General features: G+C 39.2%; 1 protein-coding gene across 3 annotated transcripts; it reads right to left on the bottom strand.

The window, feature by feature from the left end:
• Positions 1-1617: 1617 nt before the first annotated feature.
• On the bottom strand, positions 1618-20361 carry rbbp8l (retinoblastoma binding protein 8-like). Of its 3 annotated transcripts, XM_060894575.1 has the most exons (15): positions 20126-20361; positions 16703-16773; positions 16547-16589; positions 15783-15878; positions 11104-11216; positions 9679-9754; positions 9285-9493; positions 8971-9023; positions 8827-8882; positions 7967-8624; positions 5213-5327; positions 5079-5113; positions 4870-4972; positions 2939-3046; positions 1618-2551 (listed from the first exon to the last, which is right to left on the bottom strand). In XM_060894575.1, exons 2-14 carry the CDS (start codon positions 16767-16769, stop codon positions 2958-2960), a joined length of 1713 nt encoding a protein of 570 aa, XP_060750558.1. In that variant the 5' UTR covers positions 16770-16773; positions 20126-20361; the 3' UTR covers positions 1618-2551; positions 2939-2957. The 3 variants fall into 3 exon arrangements, with proteins under 3 accessions (XP_060750558.1, XP_060750557.1, XP_060750559.1); XM_060894574.1 differs by having other exon boundaries at positions 1618-3046; XM_060894576.1 differs by having other exon boundaries at positions 1618-3046; positions 16703-16770.
• Positions 20362-20721: the final 360 nt, after the last annotated feature.

Here is a 20721-nt window from a genome sequence, read left to right as displayed (position 1 = left end):
CAAACCACACACCAACCTACTTAATAGTGTCGAGCTCTACGTGATGCTCTACGTCATCAAGGGCAAGGGAATATACATGGCGATTTACATGAAACATGCATGTACATGAAGATCACGAACGGTTGGTTTTGGGGATGTACCGCTCATTTCCTGAGATCTAACAGGAGTCACAGCGAATCACTCTGTAACGGTCTGGATCAGAAAGCACTCCGGTTAACCATAATCATTACTTAACCATGCAGCTCTATTATTGCTCTATCTGGCAACCCTGGGAAGCCTAGAAACCAATCACTAAACATTGGCAGTCTGCTGTTATGAATTATAAGTAATAAAATAAAACAATAAAAAACATTATATTGCACTTTTTAACCATTATACTCAAACTGTTTGCTAAAGCATGCTTGCTGAAATAGAATACCAAAACTAGCATGAAACACACACACACACACACACACACACACACACACACACACACACACACACACAAACATATATATGACTATATTTATGTATATTTTGAACTAATTAATTACTAATAACTAATTAAATGAAACAAAATGTGATATTTGTGAAAATAACCATGTAATATAACACAAATTGCTGTTGTTGACCTAATTAATAATAATACTTATTATTATTGTTGGTGTTAATTGTTGTTGTTGTTGTTGTTGTTGTTGTTAGGACAGAGTGTATGAGGATACAACCAGTATTGCTCTAATCCCTTTTTAAATGTTAGGATTAAAAAGCCACTTCTTACATGGAGATCATGAGAGAGAGAGAGAGAGAGAGAGAGAGAGAGAGAGAGAGAGAGAGAGAGAGAGAGACTCTGTACAGGATTAAATGGATAATACGGGATGGGTTATTACTCTTTGCTTTTGAGGTTCCCCATGCTTAAAATCAGTCCATCTGCTCACTGGTAAATGAAAAGGACATGACTGCATGGTACACACACACACACATACATACACACATACATAGCCTTCACACAGCACAACTCACATGTATCGGCTCATATGTAAATAATTTAGAGAGAAGGAAGAAGCCAGACTCTAATGCTGATAATAATCAGCTAAACAACTATAAATGGTTTTATAATCCACCCCAAAATCACCTTATAATAAGAACCTTGGAAAAGCATTATATCTGCATTATTTTTAATGTAATAACTGACTAATAAGACTTTTATGTATTATTTTAGGTTTCTAAATGTTACGTAGCATAATAGATGGATAAAAATATCATTTAAAAAAAATATTCATAATATTGCATGAACTTAGTATAAACGTTGATATCTTTGAAACTAACCATCCTATTTCTGTGAAAGTAGTACCAGCTTTTACAAAAATAATAACTGCAAAAAAAATATTTAAAACCCAAATGTATCATTATTAAAAATAGAATAAAAGTTACATTCACTGTAACTACATAAAATTCTGATAGTAGTACTGTGGTATACATACGTCACTGCACGTGTTGTGAAATAACAAATGAACATCCCGGTAGTGAAATATTGTTTCCCGTTTGCTCTGTCAGGGGAAATGTGTCCACACTGCTGTGTACCTCACTGACTTTGCTGTGACCCCTGTTAGAGTCACTGCTAAAGAAACACACAACAAATCATAATAGCTCATATCTTTTTATTTCAATGTGCACTGATACATTTTAATACGTTCTGTCAAGCCTGTCAGATATCATTCTACAAAACATAAAGACATGCATTCCTTTAGTGACTCAAAAGAACATTTCAGACTGTAATTAACTGCATGGAGTGAGACACGGCTAAATTAAAATAAACACAGATCTTTTTGCTATCAGTGTTACACCTTCCCCCACTCCGTTACATGCTTGAAATAGCCACAGCTGCTGTGAGTGGAAAATTCACTCTTACAAAATGTGTTCTACCATCGCAAAAACCAAAAAGGGGAAGGGGAGGATGTTTCGTTTTTTCGTCACATTTGCAAGAGACAGGCCTTTTAAAAAAAAACAAAAAAAAGAAAACGGAAAAAATACCCTGTCTGACTGACAGTAATTTGCTTCAGGCTTAAGACATCAGGCTTAAACTGATCAAGGAAGTGAAACTGGAAGCTGATACATTGGTTCATGTATGAAGAGAAGTGGGGAGAAGAAATGGGGGACAGACAGATGTGATGATTTGTGACAAAGATAAGAAATAATGTCTGCTTACAAGTTAATTTTGTTCACACCCTTAGGACAGGAAGTGGAGACCTCTTTCATTTCCTAGGGAAATCTGGAGAAATCTCAAGATTAGTCTTTCTTATGTGGCGAGCATAAAGTGTAGCTGATCTGGGTACCAGGCCGTGTTATCTCCAAAACAAGAGTAATATTGAGAAACAAGTGCTAAGACATGTTTTATTTGTCTTTCCTGTGTGATTTTCTGACCTGCCTGCTGCTATAGTGCAATGACGAAGAGTAGGTTTCTTTTTCTGTACAGGAATTCAGAAGAACACCAGAAAAACATCAGATCTTTGATGCATGGGTACAGAATGGCATGCACTTGGATTTTTGTATGCCGTAAGAAAACTGCGGTACACTGCAAGAAAACAAAGTAAATCCTTTAATCAGCAAGAAGTTATTAAACCTAATATGAAGCTACTGTAGTTCATTGATTGATTTAATTTTTTCTCATTTTATTCCAATTTGGTCATTTTCCAATCTCCACCCACTAGTTGGATTTTCTTTATCATTTGGCATCTACCAGGGAAATGGCAGAGGGCAGCTGAACACACCCAAAAGCACATGCTAACTGACCGCTTTACAGTACAGACACCCACATTTCGTTGTAGCATTGTCAAGATTCAAACTTGTAATCTCCCGATGACAAGGAGGTGTTTTTCTTTTAAACAACTTAATTAAAGCAAAGTGGGTTCCTACACATGAGAAATCATGAGATTTAAATGAATAAAAAACTCTAACGGACATTGTACATGACTTTGATTTCAGCCTTGCTCCGAGTCTCCAAGTTTGTTCCCTTGTGGCAGTAGTGTTGTCCTCATTTTCTTTTCTTTTAGTAGGCGCCGTGGATAGACTAAGCCAGTAAAACAAGAGAACAAAATAAAAATAATATAATAGATTGACAGCTCTTTCATGGATGTTTATAGCTGAGTACTGAACACCTTTAGGTTTTGTTGATCTTACTGTTGGTCTACAATTAGAGTCAATAGTCATTTCAGTCTGTCTTTGTATTCTTACAATAGCACTTCTGGTATTATGCACCATAAGTATTATTTGTACAGTATATGTATGCCTGGGCTGGGTGTGTATGTGTGTGTTTTGTGTGCATGCATGTGTGACACTACACCAATACCAATTCCCGACACTATACCAATTCCCTACATTTTAAGCTCACAAAATGGTGTTAAATTAATGAAATAATAATAATAATAATAATAATAATAATAATAATAATAATTATAATAATTATAATAATAATAATAGCGGGGGCACGGTGGCTTAGTGACTAGCACGTTCGCCTCACACCTCCAGGGTTGGGGGTGTGATTCCCGCCTCCGCCTTGTGTGTGTGGAGCTTGCATGTTCTCCCCGTGCCTCGGGGGTTTACTCCGGGTACTCGAGTTTCCTCCCCCGGTCCAATGATAGGCACAGGCTCCCCGTGACCCGAGGTAGTTCGGATAAGCGGTAGAAAGTGAGTGAGTGAGTGAGTGAGTGAGTGATAATAATAATAATAATAATAATAATAATAATAATAATAATAATAATAATAATAATAATAATAAATGCTGTTAGCAATGTTTTAAACTACTGATTATTATTCTTGTTTTGTCACATTTAACAGGCCTTAAAAATAAAGGTAAAAAATACCCTGTGTGACTGACAGTAAGTTGCTTCTTGAAAGACAGTGATTACAGTTTACAGACTGGCATTTTGTCAGCTGACACTATTGAGTGGGTTTTTAAATATATTCAATGAGCACTTTATTAGTTCATGCAATTATCTAATCAGTCAATCATGTGGAATCAAAGCATGGCATAAAATCTTGCAGTTACGATGAATGATCAATTGTCAGAATGGGGAAAAAATGTGATGCAGAAGCCCTTATCCAAAGCAACTTACATATTATGTCATTTTATACAACTGAACAATTGAGAGTTAATTGCCTTGCTCAGGGAATCAGCAGAGGCAGCTTGGTGGACCTGGGATTCAAACACACAACCTTCTGATTGGTGGTCCAAAACATTAACCACTAAGCTATCACATCCCCAGAGCCACAATTTACTTATTTTCTAATGGCTTCTTCCAGCATGACAATGCATCATGTCACAAAGCAAAAGTCATCTCAAACTTATTTAAATTACAACACAATAAGTACAGTGTTCTTCACTGGGCTTCCCAGTCACCAGATCTGAATCCAACAGAACACCTTAGGGATGTGGTAGAACCTGTGAACCTAAAGAATCTGCAGGAAGTGCATGATACAATCTTGTCTTAAAGGAATCTTAAAGCCTACGGTACAGTTTCAAGCCTACGGTATGAAACCCCTCTAACCAAAGACACAAAAATTATACAAACACTTTATTAGGTACACCATACTAATACTGGGTAGTAAAAATAGCCTCACTTCTCTGTGGCATAGATTCCATATCATGTTGTAATCTCCTTTAAATTAGAGATCACACTGGGACCTAATAGTTTTTAAACCCTTGAGGACAAAATAAAGAAAAGAAAGAAATGCAAATTATAACAAAAACAATCATTAGAGTAAGTAAAAAAAAGTAAAAAAAAAAATAACAAATTTAGGATAAGGAGAATGTCATATAGAAGAAAAAGCACAGAAAAACTCCTGAATAACTCCCCCAAATAATCTCCACTAATGACAACATTGCCCTCATACCTTCAGGACTCTGGCCTGGTCTCTTCCTCACTGTTCCCTGTTTGCTGTCTTCTTTTTCATCCTCGTCCTTCAGGCTGATGTCTTCCTCCATGTCTTGCTCTTTCTGCAACAGCACATCATTTATAACATTATAATATAAAAATAATTGACAGTGTCTCAGTAGTGTTACATCGATAATAGAAGTTACCTAATAGAAGTCAAAAAGTTACCTGTCCTGTTGATTTTAATGACTCTAGGACCACGACTGGGAGGACAAACAGTAACACATACAGTATTATTTACTCAGGAATTATTTTTGCTCAATTTACATAATACAAAATGAGTAATTATTCAGATGTTCTACCTGGGCGAAGTGAAATGGTCAAAGTGGGAACTTTCAGATTTTCTGTGTCTACATTCTCATTCTTCTCACTTCCCTCATCTCCTACTTCCTTTTTTCGTCCTTCTGTCTCTTCTCTCTTCAGAATTACAAGAGAAAAATAGAATGCAAATTTAAAAAAAAATTCTTAGAATGCAATTTTCAACTGCGTACTCAAACATGCCCTATCTCTCTTGCTCACTTAGTCAGTCTCTTTATTTCTGTGTGTGTGTGTGTGTGTGTGTGTGTGTGTGTGTGTGTGTGTGTGTGTGTGTTTGTTTGTGGGTTGGGGGGGTCGGGGGAAGAAAAATAGGCAAAGACATGACCTACACAAACCTACATCTCTGTGTACACCTAAACATAGAAAAAAGAAGCATAGACCAGGATTATAGACCAGACAACAGTCTAAACATTTGGAAGACAGATGAGTTCACAAAAGATCAATTACTAAATGGCCTTATTGTTCACATCTTTCTTCCATTCTTTCCATGTTGTCCACTGATAAATGGTAAGCATATAATGGTTTCTTCCTCATATCATCTCAGGAAGTTTTGCCTTTCCACAGTCACTTCAGGCTTGCTCATTACAAAATATTAATAGAAATATTAAGTCAAATATAAGTCTAATATTAAACCTTGACATTTTTGTTCTCTATCTTTTATATTATGTAAAGCTGCTTTGAGACAATGTCCATTGTTAAAAGTGCTATAAAAATAAAATTGCTTTGAATGTCCACTGCTAACCATAAATTTCCCAACAACAATAGTGATAATCAGAGCATGCTTCACATAGCGTATACTCAACAACCCCACTCAATGCCACATAAACACATATATACACAATAACTACTTCTACTTCTCTCTATGAGGGTGACATTAGTTTATGGTATGAAAATTCTGTTTCCTTTTTAGAATAATAATGCCATTATATTCAGATCTCTATTTTCAGGAAATCCATAAAACAAAGAGATTAAGAAGTAACGAGAGGAAGCGTTTGTAGGTGGATATAAGGTTTTTTTCTTTTTTCAAAAAGTATTATAGAAAACTTTGACACTAATCTGAGATCTACACAACCACAGTTGCATGTGTAACTAGTCCTCTACCACCACTCCTAACTGACTCCAGCTGATGAGGATGACCTGGCTGATCTGTTGGCTGATCTGTGTTTTGGCACAGGGTTTATATGAAAAATCCTTCCTGATGCAGCATTCCAATTTTATCCATGCTTGATTAGTTTTAGCCCTGAGTTGGTTGTCTGATGTCTTTGGACCAGGAGAGGAAACCGAGTACCTGGAGAAAACAACCGAGGCACGGGGAAAACATGCAAACTCCACACACACAAGGCGGAGGCGGGAATCGAACCCCCAACACTGGAGGTGTGAGGCGAACGTGCTAACCACTAAGCCACCGTGCCCCCTGTGCTAAAACATATAGTATGGAAAAGAAAACTCATATCCAAAACCAGCAGTAGAACCATGAATTAGAAGCAGCTGCAAACAAGCCTGCAATCATTATACAGAATAAAAATTAACTAGACAGGTGTAAAGCTTGCTGGACACAGGAGCAGTGGAAATGTGTTCTCTGAAGTGATAAACCACTGTTCAGTACATACTGTAGCAGTCATGAGATGAATCTGGCTTTGGTGCAAAGTGAGTACTATCTACTGGAATGCACAGAGCCAACGGTAAAGTTTGGTGGATGAGAAATCTGAGGCTGTTTTTCAAGGTTTTGGCTCAGCCTCTTAGTTCCATTAACAGGTAATGTTTAATTCTACTGAATATTAGAACATTTTAGACAATGCTTACAACATTGTAGCATCAGGTTTGGAAGGCCTATTCCAGTCCCATGATGTCTGTGCCCCTATGCACAATACAACAACTATAAAGAGTTTGATGTGAAGAAACTCCAGTGGCCTGCACATGACCTAGAGCTCAACACCATTTTAACACCTATGGGTTGTCCAACATCAGTGCCTGCCCTCACAAATGCACTGAATAGGCACAAATTCCCATAGTCATGCTTGTAGAAAGCTTTCCTAGTAGATTGAAAGCTGTTATATCTTCAAAGGGAGGGGTGACTCCATGTTAATGTCAATGCATTTGGCATGGGATAGACATGATGTTTAGGTATTCACATACTTCACAATGCCATGAGGACACATCAGGAATAACTGAAAGTTGTTTAAAGATGGCAGCAGCACTTATGCCTTTGGGAGAGGTTAACATTATCCCAAAGTTTGTGTACTATTCTGGACTAATTTGGGCATAATTTTATTGATCTTTGGACTGCTTTTGTCATGTAGTGTGTTTAACTGGGGCAGTCCCTCAGGACTAATCCTGCCACCAGTGTATTCAAAGGTTTATGTATGCAGATTTATCAACAAAACATGCAGGTCTCCCATTCATTTTGAAAACCAATGTCCACATAAAGAATCATATCCAGTAAGATTACACCAGGCCAAATGATATATTTTGCTCTTTCATATGTACAGTAGTTCTGATGTTCATTTTCAAGTTTATTTTCAAAAGCTTCTGTAATACTGAGAAAGCAATTATAAACACATAATTGGACCAGTGTATTGCATAGTATGTCAGAGTATATATGAGGTTTTGTATGCAGCCTTGAATTCTATATAGAGCTGTGTATAAGAGTGCAACTTGCAGTATATGGGATAATATCAAAAGTTTTACATTCAGCAGTTTTAATATAATGAAACAGATACAAACTTTGTGTTAAGTACCTGAGGTTTTGTATCCCCTGTTTGTGGATCACTCTGAGGACTAGAGCCGTACTGAGCTGAAGATGGTGAGGAGAATGGAGCTGGAGGTGACGAAGATGAAGATGATGCCAAGTCCATCTCTGCTTGTTTGATTTTGGGGCCAGAGACACTGGACAGGTCCAAAGGTGCCTCTTCATCTCCTTCTCGTAGATTTTCACCAAAGATCCTCTCATGCTCTGAGCTTGACCCGGAGCTCGGTGGTGTTTTCTTGTCTTTGGCATTTGTCAGTTCTAACAGATTTCTTGGGCATGGGTAGATGGGTCGTGGTTGAGCAGGGCTTCGAGATTGTAGGTGGGACTCAAGGCCTGGTGGAACCAGGCTTGAAAAGCGAAGTATGGGAGAGCTACAGTCATGTTTCAGGTTTGGACTAACCGCCATGCCAACCCTGGTGCCAGTGTTTGCTACTGACACCCAGTCTGATCGTTCAGGCAGTGGCCAGGAAAGATTGGATGGGGTAGATTTGATTGGATGTGGCCGCAAAGGGATAGACACAACGGAAGGACGGTCCTCAGAGTGTCTGGTGGAGAACAGGTGGTTGTTCTTCAGAAGGCGGAGGTGAGGAGTGAAGGAAGGTGAGGTTTGTAATGGACGAGCCTCCATAGAGTCTATGCTAACTGCTCTGTAGAAAAAAGAATTCAAGAATTAAGAGGCAGGAATGAACAGTTGTTTCTAGTGCTAGTTTGGCATATTCTATATTTTTATTCATAATTGAAAATGGAAGATGCCTCAGCTTTTGGCTAAATTAACCTCTATAGCTGAGCTTGCTAACCTAGAGGTTACATCATCACATGTATTAGGTTTAAAATCTTTAAAAACCTCACCTTCTCTCTTTCCATGTTGCTTGGTTTGCTGGAAACGTTGGCTGCCTACTTGACTCCTGAAAAATTTTGACACCCAACCACATAAAAAAAATGCAGATTTGTCACAAAACCTTTAACTTAATGTTACATTTTATGATTACTTACAAAAAGATGTGTTAAACTCCACCCTTGTAACCGTCTGTGCTCTGACTCTTTATCTGTAATGTTAATAGGAAAAATAAATTCAATTAAATTCAAATGTATTTGTATAGCGCTTTTTACAATTGACATTGTCTCAAAGCAGCTTTGCAGAACATAAACATAGAACAAAAGGTTATTATAAAGAATAATAAAAAGATTAATATAATACAAAATTCAATATCAAAATTAGATATATTTAAATGTGTTTGTATTTATCATTAAATAAATAAGGAAATGACTGCACTGTGAGTATGTACAGTATATCTTTGAGGGATTACCTGACATCTCCTGTCTTTCATCTGGAGTATCTTTACTTTGCCTGGACTCACTTTCATTCTTCACTATGGCTGTCGGTTTAGTGGCGCCCCCTGGTGCTGGTTGATCATTCTTCAGAATAGAGGGAGCCATAGGCAGGGAAGTGACTGTAGGGTCAGGAGAATGGTTAACTTCAGGAGTCCCTGCTCTGTCTGGGTGACCATTCTGCTGCCTGAAAGGTCAAGGACAGAACATGCAGTTAAATGCATAACCTGCACTAAGTACTTAAAATAATGTCTCACCCAAACTTAATATTACTCATATTATATCATATTTCTAATTAACAACCCTTTACCAAGTGTATTCATAGTGAAACTCATGCTGACACATACTGTACTGCATGAGCATGACACTTACTCTACTCGATTTCGTAAACTCTTCACCTCCTCTTTCAATTTTTCATTCTCTTTCACCAACGCATTGATCTCACCCACTATAGAATCAGGAAAATAAACAGCAAAAAGAAACAAAAGAACATAACAAGGAAAAGATTTAGAGAAGCCAGTGATCCTTGAAATATCTGGTATTTACATTCCATCCATTCAGAGATTACATAATGTTTTCATCATGTTTTCCTGGTATTCTGTTTTTAGCTGAATGTTGTCTGTTAAATTATACTGTGATTGCTGAAACTATAATTCCAAAACTACAGTACTTATTTGTAGAAATTTGTATCTAAGACAAATTCAATTCAATGAACATTTTCAAAAAACAACTTTAAAGAACACATTTTAACTAACTTTAAATTTGTTAATGTATCATTGGGTAATAGTCTTTGTTAATTGTTTCCCAAAACAAAAAGCAACTTTAAAGAACTTTAATTTTAACTAACTTTAAATTTGTTAATGTATCATTGGGTAATAGTCTTGTTAATTGTTTCCCAAAACAACTATTTGTCATTTAGAACTATAAGATAAGTACTGTTAGGCCTATTTGGTAAGAATTTTTGCGAAGAAATTCAGTGAAGCTGGTTGAGAAGGTACCCAGTGTGTGCAATAATCTATTAGAAATAATGTTAAAAATTTAACAAATACATTTTTGCTCATTTACAAATTTTCTGGATAATTCCATATGTCATATTGTCCATTTAGAAATTAGTTAAAAGGTAGAAGATGTGTCCAAACGTTATTGTAAATGATTTACAATAGTGGCCATGAGTAACCAATCACCAAATGAACACAAAATTTCAGTCAAGTCTTTCAGTCACCTGCAGTCAATTGTTAAATTTGGAAATATTTCACTTGCTTTTTTGTGATCACTTGATTTTTATGATGCCGTGATGTACCATGTAATTTTTTCTCTTAATTCTAAACTCGTTTCTTTCTGCTAAGGTTGAACCCAACTCTACTGTCTGTGCTTTTCTTGTCTTGTTACAGCAGCTCAACTCATTGAGCAGTTTCATTTCAATTTCAATATCAGAAAGAAGAACCGTTTTTTAGACACACACCATAACGAACCCTTAATGAACCCTTAAATTACCTATTTTAACACACTTTTTTCTAATAGTGTTCTATGCAAAATGGTTCAAGTTGATGCATATGTTGTATTTCTTGCTTAGGTTTTCCTCCTATGAATTAACTCCTGCTCCACATTAAGTGCAGCTCTAAGAACATTTACAACACTACAACTCATTTTAGAGTAATATTGCATATTGTGATCCCTGGAGCTATTAGTAAATGCTTTTAGTAATTGTTTTAATTTGTAACTTTTTTATGAACTTTTTTGACAGTTTGTGTACCTGATTGCTTCTAGGAACCCTGTGTCTGCATATGCATAACCTACTTAAGATGGATATGTGCTGCAAACTCTGGAGTTGGGAGGTTTCATACTCCTGCTGTCTTTTCTTAGCCATCTCCTGAGTGACTGTACACCTGTCACACAACCCAGCTCGTAACCTGTGGTCACAAACACACACACACACACACACACACACACACACACACACACACACACACACACACACACATATTTGTCTTACTATTCTTAAAATAACTGTAATTGCAGTTTATTAATACTTTGCCTAGACCTACGTATGTAACCCCTGTTTACTGAGAAGGGAACGAGACGCTGTGTCAGGGCTGATGCTATGGGAACACTTCTTTGAGGAAGTTGTGTCTGAAGCTCTTTGTGCACACACGCCAATTTAATAGCTCGGGAAGGACATGTAAGGACGTTATTAGGTGTAAGCAAGTCCATATAAGGGCATCTACATCACATTTAGTATTTGACTGAAGGAAGTGTGAGTGGACGCACAAGGTGTGGACGCACAGGGCATGGCCACCAACGCAGTGTCTCGTTCCCTTCTCAGGGAAACTGGTTATGTAAGTACCCTTTTGTAGTTCCCTTTCGAGGAAACTCAAAGCTGTGTGAATGTCAAAACACACTACCACAATGCCCCGGTCGATAACTGTGCCAGAGGCCATGAGAGAGCACGAGTGAACAGGGAACAGAACCTCAATAGCCCTGCAGGACCTGGGACAATGGAGCGGGGTCCTGATCCAGATTATAGAACCTGATAAAGGTGTCGGAAGAAGAGCGACCCACCTCAGCACAAATATCTTCAAGGTGATCACCCCTGGCTGGATGAGGGGATACCCCTAATGGAGTGAGCACTGAGCCAAGAGGTGAGGCAACACTGTGCACCTCATAGGCCTGATTAATGGCCAACAACCCAGGTGCTGTTTGGAGACTGGATTACCTCAAACAGTCTGGCTCCCAAAAAAGACAAACAAGGAGGAGGAGTTACGCCATGAGCTTGAGCAGTGGACATAGCAGTGGAGCTTCCAGCAGTCCCTCCAGGAGCACAGAGAAGTCCCAGGAAGGAAGGCACGATCTACAGGATGGTCTCAGCCAACTGGCACTGCTCAGAACACAGACCAGAGGGTGCCTACCCAAAAAGGCCCCCAAGGCCAGGTTTGTGGTTCGCAGCAATGGAGGCCACATACACCTTTAAAGTAGATGGGGACAGACCCAGAGAAAGGCTAGACTGTAGAAACTCGAGCACTGTACCTACAGTGAACTGGATCCCGACAATGTTCATTGTACCAAAGGCAGAAACACTTCAGAGCATACAGCTTCCTAGTGGAGGGAGCCCTAGCATTCAATAGACTCTCCATCACCTGAGATAAGAGATCACATCTCAGGGTAGAGGTGTAGAATTGCTGACTGTGCCTGAGAGAGGAGATCCTTCCTGCCAGAGACCTCACATGGAGTTAGACTAGGAGTTAGACTAAGTCCATGAACCAAACTCAAAAGGGCCAACAAGGAGCCACTAGGAGAAGGTTGTGGTGCACTACTGAGGGAAAGGCATACAAACGGAGCCTCTGCCATGTCTGTACCAGGGCATCTAGGCAAGGTTGTCAGAGAGTGGTGTTAACTTTGCGCCTATCTCTCTGGTGCCCTGAAACTGCACACTGGCAAGTGCTAACTGAGTGAACAGATCCGTGAAAAGAAGAGGAGCGGGCACAGACCCCACTGCTTCCCGAAGTGCCAGAGGCAGTGGGGAAGCAAGTAGGGGAAGCCTTCCTGAAAAGGATGCTCCTAAGAGCCACAGCCCTCGGGCATCAGGATTCCTTATTATCCCACCTGGCCAAGATGATGGTCCTAAGGTCTCCTCTTGCCTGACGGGTCTGAGCCTTGACACACTGACCGGCCTCCTTAGTCTTAGACAGGGGCTAAGGCCATCACACTCACCATTTTCAACACTCTTAGTGAGCTAGGAGGGGGTTGGGGCTGGCTGGAAGATGGCCCATACTGCTCGGCACAGCAAAGGATAAACTCCCTGAATGCCACTGACTGGTACTTCACCTCCTGGTGCCTGTTGACAACAGTACTCACTATGCCACCAAACAGCTGAAATCGGGCCATCCAGGAGAAAGGATTTATCTTTATTTTTTATTTCTGCTAAGCCTCAGGTGCCTCTCTGTGGCAACCAGTACAGTCATTGAATGGAGTGGGAAATCTACTTTGTGGCATGGAGCACAAGAAGCCTCAAGCTTTTTTAGCAGGTCAGCCTGGTAGACCTAAAAAAATGGCCATGGTGTGCAGAGCCGCACCTACTTGGCCTGCTGCCACATAGCCTATTCCCACAAGGTCTGTAGTAGCTCTACATGGCTTGGAGGGATGTGCTGGCTTGCTCCATGTGGGCGATGTAGGAGAGAAACAGCTCACAAGTGTCTCTTCAGTCCTAGACATCACCCCATATCCATGATTTTCAAGCCTCATAATGGCTGAAAAGTTAGACATGGCTGGGGAAAAAAGACACCCTGAAAAGGGATTTCCCCAAGACCTCAATATCTCGGCATTTAGATCTGGTTAAAATGGCAGTTGCCTGGGAAGGACCCGTCTCTTGCTTTGCTTCTGACCTGCGAACCCCATGATCGAAGCTGGTGGGATTCGAGCTTGCGCAGAGGAAAGCCCTCACAATAATTTGTGAGGTAGCTCCCTAGAGAGCCGAAAGGTCATGCTCCTCTCCCAAACAAACAATGCAAAGTGTGGGGAACGGATGCACGTACCTTTTAAAATGCTTTGTCGGCAACATCGTAACATCGTAAAGGGAACCGTGGCTCTTTAATTTTGTCAATAAAAGCTATATTAAAAAAACCTCATCAAGACATTCCCCATCAAAACATAAAATAATCCATTACAAATCCTCACACTGACAGACAGACAGACAGACAGAGAGAGAGAGAGAGAGAGAGAGAGAGAGAGAGAGAGAGAGAGAGAGAGAGAGAGAGAGAGAGAGATCAACAGTGAGGAAGATTTTGTTGTTGTCCTGAGTCACTTAACTCATTGTGGGTTACATATAATGTAGTGCATGTTTTGTTTATTAGTTGTGACATTAACAAGCCTTTTATTTATGTATGCTCTGCAGTTTTTTCTTGTTCTTCTTTAATTTACTTTGCTCTGTTTCCTGACTCCTGTGTTTTGCACAATCAAATATCCCTATCCCTTGCCCATCAACAAGCAGGACCTAGGCAGTGCTTACAACCTGGAGTTCATCCACAAAATGCAAGACAAACTTCAGCACATTCTGTATATGCTCTAGCACCCCCTCCATATTCCAGTGCCTTATAAACCATGTGGTGAGAGACATAATAAGAACTTTTGTGGGGGCTTACATTAATGATAAACTGGTGAAATCTCCATCCTACAAGGCCTGCATTCAGCACATCTGCTGAAACTTTCAAAAACTGCTTGAGCATAAGCTTTATGTACAGGAGTAGAGTTCTTCCAGTGCATCATTATAAATCAAGCTAAAGTAACTGCAGTGGTGGACTAGACACCTCCATGAACCACCAAAGACTTCGATTTCAGGGATTTTAAAAACCCTATCAGCATGTGATCCAGGGTTTCAGTCTATCACTCTCCCCCTCATATCAAACGCCTAGTCTGGAACACCTATGACCAAGCCATGGCCCAGTTTAAATATGCATCATGGTGGTGGATAGGAGGAACTGGGTTAGGAGCCATCCTCTTCCAGCATTTTGGAGAAAAGCCCAAGCTACAGGCAGATTGCAACTATTATATTGACAATCGAGCTGCTGGTGGTCAAAATGCTCACCTTCCTCATTTCCTCCCAACAGGCATTATGTTTCTAGCTACCTGAAAACCAAGCTAATATCCTGGGCCCACACATCAGTGACCACTGGCCCCCAGGTGTGCTACTGCAGGGTAAATACTGGCAACATCATGTGGTCAGCTTATGCAAAGCTTGTGCTACAGCCAAGGTTCCCTAAGCGCTGTCTGCCACTAAGCTAGTCCTGCTGGACACACCCCAACCTCCCCGGTCCCACAGTGATGTTGATTTTCTTGCCAAACTTCCCCAATCCTCACCACAAAACTTCCCCAATCCTCATGACTAGTCCCTAATACTCTCCTGAGCCTTCTCTTAGTGCTTCCTACAGCTTAAATTTTATTTAACTATGTGTTCACGTAGTCAGTAACCAGTTTTCCCTAGTTCACATCAAGGGTATGGGGCAGCTTTAGAGAGATCTTGAGGGTGAATGAAAGTCTGACATTACCAACCCTTAATCCAGTGACCAAGTCAAGTGTGTCAACCAAGAAATCAGCTGCTTCTCATGCATCTTTCAAAGTACCAAGCTAAGTGAGTGCTCACAGTTCCTGCACTGTAGAGAATATGCCAAAACTCCGTACTTCACATCACCATGCATCTCATTTCATTCTAGTGTCTACTTGGACACCATGCCCACACCTTTTCCTAATATTTTTTTGGAAATGTTTCTCTCAATAAACTTTCCTGCTTTTGCATTCTCACAGCCTGTCTTTATCTGACAATTAGCATCTGTAAGTATTATAATACTGTTGTCACACACCCTCCTCTAAGCATCTGAATACATGCCCACTATCCCAAACATACAGATACATAGTAACACACACACACACACACACATTCACCACCCCTCACACACAGGCACAAACACACACATATATGTACATACATGTTTTCTAGCTGTTTTATGTTTTCTGTCAGCATCTTGTGTTGTTCTCTCAGTTGCTGGTTCCTGTTATACAGCTCCTCAAGTCTCTTTGCATCACTACAACACAAAAAAAGACTCAAACATACAAAAAGCCTGTTCACAATGAGTGTTGCCTAAAAAAGCCATACATTCTATATTTAAATATAGCTATAATTATGTATGGGCAAAAGTTTATTTGAAAAACTGTTTATTAGAACTAGTGCAGACTGTTTTCCATCACCTAAATCACTGGTCCTGGACCCCCTTCCTGTACTGCACATTTTAATGCTTTCCCTGCTTTAACACAACCAGGGCTGCAGGGATGCAGAAACTGTGACCTACACTGTCTCATTATTTATTTAATTTTGGGCTAAACTAAGTTCCTGATCCTAACTCTGATACTGGCCTTAAATGTTTGGTGGACAATAAACCAGATTAAATATAATTTAGATTTGGTGTACGGATGTATACTTTGATGATGTATGTTTGATTCAGAAATGACACAGACCTTACACATGAACATAGGACAAAAAACTATTTAAAACATGTTGCCATCAATACTGGTTGCTGTTCAGTTGTCTGTACTGACCATAAATATTGTAGGGGAAATGGGAAAAGTTAAAAAACTTATGCCTCTCAGCTGAATTTTTCTAGCGTGAATATAGTTAAACTAAATATTCATTATAAACATTATAAGGAAGAAACTGTAAATCAATGTAATTAAGAAGACAACATAAAGGACTTACCAGTTTTTCTTATTGGTCAGCTCAAGCACCTTCTGCTGCAAACCTATTGAATTAGAGGGAGAAAAAATGTAATTGTTGCATTTTAAATGGATCCAAATCATTGCCTAGTTATGCCCATATTGTCAAACAATCCAGTGATGAGAAGCGTGAGCTTACCTTCCAGTTCCTGCTCATGGACTTCTTTCAGTTTATGTATCAGTTCAGTAAAATTCTCCACAGCCATTCTGCTACAGATCATGCACACACACACGCACACACACACACACACACACACACACACACACACACACACACACACAAACACACACACACAAACACACACACACACACAAACACACACACACACACACACACACACACACACACACACACACACACACACACACACACACACACAAACACACACACACAAACACACACACACAAACACACACACACACACAAACACACACACACACACACACACAAACACACACACACACACACACACACACACACACACACACACACACACACAAACACACACACACACACACGCACACACACACACACACACACACACACACACACACACACACACACAAACACACACACACAAACACACACACACAAACACACACACACACACAAACACACACACACACACACACACACACACACACACACACACACACACACACACACACACACACACACACACACAAAGAAGCAGAGCGAGAAAGAGAGAGAGAAGACTATATTTAGCCCTGAAACATTCTGCAATTCTCTTAATAGTCCATAAGTTATATTAATATAAATAAAAAGCATAGTTTATTAATTTATTTAATCAAAGACCAGAATACACCTGCTAGCATGTGCTTAGAATAAAGTCTTTAAAAATTATGCCAAAGTGGACTCCTAAATACACAATTCACAAAAAAGTACGATTTCATAAAAATATTTTAAAAAATACACAATAACCTTTAAGGTTGTTTGTCTTAGAGCTTAACCTGTTAAAATAGCACAGCAAACTTCATAGAGGAGATATTAAGAATAATTACAGTCTACCCTGGTCAGACTGGTTTCACTGCACTGCTTCAGGCATAACTATATTTGTGTATGTGTGTGAATTGTGTATGTACAGTGTATGAGAGACAGAACGATTAAGTGGAAGAGAAATGTGTGGGAAAGTGAGAGAGTGATAACAATTGACCCTCTCTTTGTTTCTAAAAGAAAAAACTATACATATTTCGCATATAGAAACTAACAAATTTCTAAGAGCAACATAACCAGACACTCAAAAGATGTGCAAGGAGTCAAATACAATGGCATTCAACTACAGAATAAGGCTTTGGATCTTATCTCAGGCATCCTGAGGAAATCTTTCAGTCTTCCAGACTGGACTCTCACATATGGCCTGAAGGATAGCGTGATTGTGAAATGTAAGCCTTAAAAGATCAGATCAGATTTCTAAACAAACATCCTTGGGTCACCCAATAGCAACTGCCTGATCAGACAGGTTCAGTTCTGCTGACTGTATGCCATGAAATCGAAATAAGCCCAGAAAAAAAAAGGAGAGACGTTGACTCATTCACATAACTGACTCAAATTCTTTTAAACAGCCGCTACCAGAAGTGTGGAAAACTAATTTCTGATCATTTCTGTACATTCAGGTAGAACATGCAACACATCTAAAAAGTGAAAAGGGAGTAGTTTTAACTTCTGTAACACAATAATATAATAATAGAGCATTTTGTTTTCTGACTGAATTGTTTTAGAGTAAGGAGAGCATGGTTATGTGAAGTGTGAAAGCTTGTACTGACTGCAATAAAAAAAGGATTTAACAATCTTATGAACACTAGAGCAACCATAGATGTGCAAGCGTTTTCCATAAACATTTGTATAAATGGAGCAAACGAGTTTCACAGTGTATGCTGAGGGCGCTCCACAGGGTGTGGCCCAGGCTGCCCCCCTCCACTTCCAGTCGTCTCTTGGCAGCAATGTAAATGTGCTGCAAATACTCCACTTTTTTGCTTAAATTAATTAACATCAAGTACATTCTGACCCTTTACCTAATTCATAGCAGTATCATTATATGCTGTGTATTCATCCTAAATGTGTATAACAACAATACTCAAAATAATTATCATAAAACCTAGACACAGCAACATTTTTTTAAAATTCTTCATTCTCTGTATTCATTTGCGCTTTTATCTAGTTTAAACCTAAGCCATAAGAAGGAGAGTTTCTAACTGTTTGTAGCTCTGATTTTAATAAGTTTGGAAGAGCACTCTGTCCCCCACTCCCTCAGTCTGTGTGCATGTTGGGATATGTTAGTTCAGTGTCCCGCATTAGCAGGCATGAGCAAGAAAGAACCTGTCTTACGAAGCACAGAAATCACTGACGTACAGTCTCAAACATACACACCCACATGTACAGAGATAAATGCACAAATATGCACACATGCAAATTAAAACACAAGCAAACACACACACACACACACACTCACTGGCATACACAACATGCCAGGTGCATTCATAAAATCACACACACACACACACACACACACACACACACACACACACACACACACACACACACACACACACACAATGCTAAATCTAAATCTAATGCAATATAACAATAACTGCATAGAAATATAACTGAATCTAAGTGCATTAAACTGATTATGGGCATGCCTTTATTTCCAAATTCTTGTTGAATAAATCACTACATCAATTCCCAAAGTAAGACAGATGTGCATGATGGGAGAACATACAAGCAGATGTACATTGACTCTAATTGACAAAAATTAATGTATTTAAAACACAGACAATCCTTCTAGTTATATACTTAAATACATGTAATTATATATTTATATGCTTTATTTTTAACAGTTAACAGAATTAAATTTTTTCTCTAAGCAGTGTTCTGCTATTTAACATGAATGAGTAATAATTTCTAAATGCCACACTTGCTTTGTAGTGTTCTAGCACTAGATATAACTGTGTAATATAACAGTTATAGACAATATAGTTAACAGTTTACTTTAAGGTTCACTTTCAGTATTCATTATTACTGCATTAGTTGGAAATAACATGAATTTCGGCAGTAATTAGCCTTAAGTAATGTTATTAAAGTTACAAGAATGTTAACAGATTAATTGACATTTATTGTAATTTAGAATGACTGAATAAAGTATTCAGTACATGACAAAAATTAAGTCAAATTACTGCAGAATACTAAATGGTGACAGTTTATGTAGTAAGTATGGGATGAATACGGACATACGGTGTGAATTCTAGCTAATTATTTTATGTGCTTAATTTGCATTCACCCTTATTATAATCACATATCCGTGATGCCATTAATAATTAGACTACTTACACAAGGCCCCTCTTTCTTTCAGTCTTCCTTTCTTACTCACACACACGCACACACACACACACACACACACACACACACACACACACACACACACACACACACACACACACACACACTCATCTTCATCTAGCCCACTTAAGATTTCTAGAGTAGTCTTCAAAACGGTCAGAGCTGTACTCCTGTCCCGCCAATAAAACAACACTCCAAACTCACCCTTGGCCACCTGGTGGAATTCAGATCTCAAATCCAACAGCTGGCAATCACTCTGCCTGCCAATCACATACAGCCCTCGTTAAAGCACTTTCCCCACTGGCGTCACTTGATCAGATTGATCGCCAAAGTTATATGAAATTGCCAAAATCCAAGAAAATTGGTGAAAGGATAAGAATAGAGCAGAGAAGACTTTCTTTCCGTCATGCCGTTCTCTTCTCTTCTGCTTCTCCCTCCATCCCCCCCACCGCCTCCACTGGCAGAGTAGAACAGGTTGGTGCAGTTCCCTGCCTGAACGCACAAACACCAGTTCTCCCTGGATAAACCGGTCTTGCTGAAATCCCGCTGAACCTGACTGACCAGATTTTCGCAGCAGAGAGAGAGGAAAAAACCTAGAAAGGATATAGAGAACCTCAAACACACAAAGCAGCTTTATTCTGCAATGATTTTGTGATTAGGGAAAGGAAGAAGTAAACTTTAGAGGAACAGAGTACCTTTTCCTACATTGTGACTTACTGAACACCAGATTGCATGCATGAAAGTGTTTTGGAATGTAAGGAATGTTTATGCTATTAAGTTTCATAGAAGTTGCTAGATGT

Source organism: Tachysurus vachellii, chromosome 19 (assembly GCF_030014155.1).
Source record: "Tachysurus vachellii isolate PV-2020 chromosome 19, HZAU_Pvac_v1, whole genome shotgun sequence".
Lineage (NCBI taxonomy): Eukaryota > Metazoa > Chordata > Actinopteri > Siluriformes > Bagridae > Tachysurus > Tachysurus vachellii.
This window is presented reverse-complemented; position numbering and strand designations above follow the sequence as displayed.

Coding starts and splice junctions, on each gene's coding strand:
- rbbp8l (XM_060894574.1), bottom strand. CDS start 16,769: ATGGCTGTGGAGAATTTTACTGAACTGATACATAAACTGAAAGAAGTC. Junction 9,024..9,284: donor TGAAAGACAGGAGATGTCAG/GTAATCCCTCAA, acceptor TTAACATTACAG/ATAAAGAGTCAGAGCACAGA. Junction 5,328..7,966: donor CAGGGGATACAAAACCTCAG/GTACTTAACACA, acceptor GTAATTCTGAAG/AGAGAAGAGACAGAAGGACG.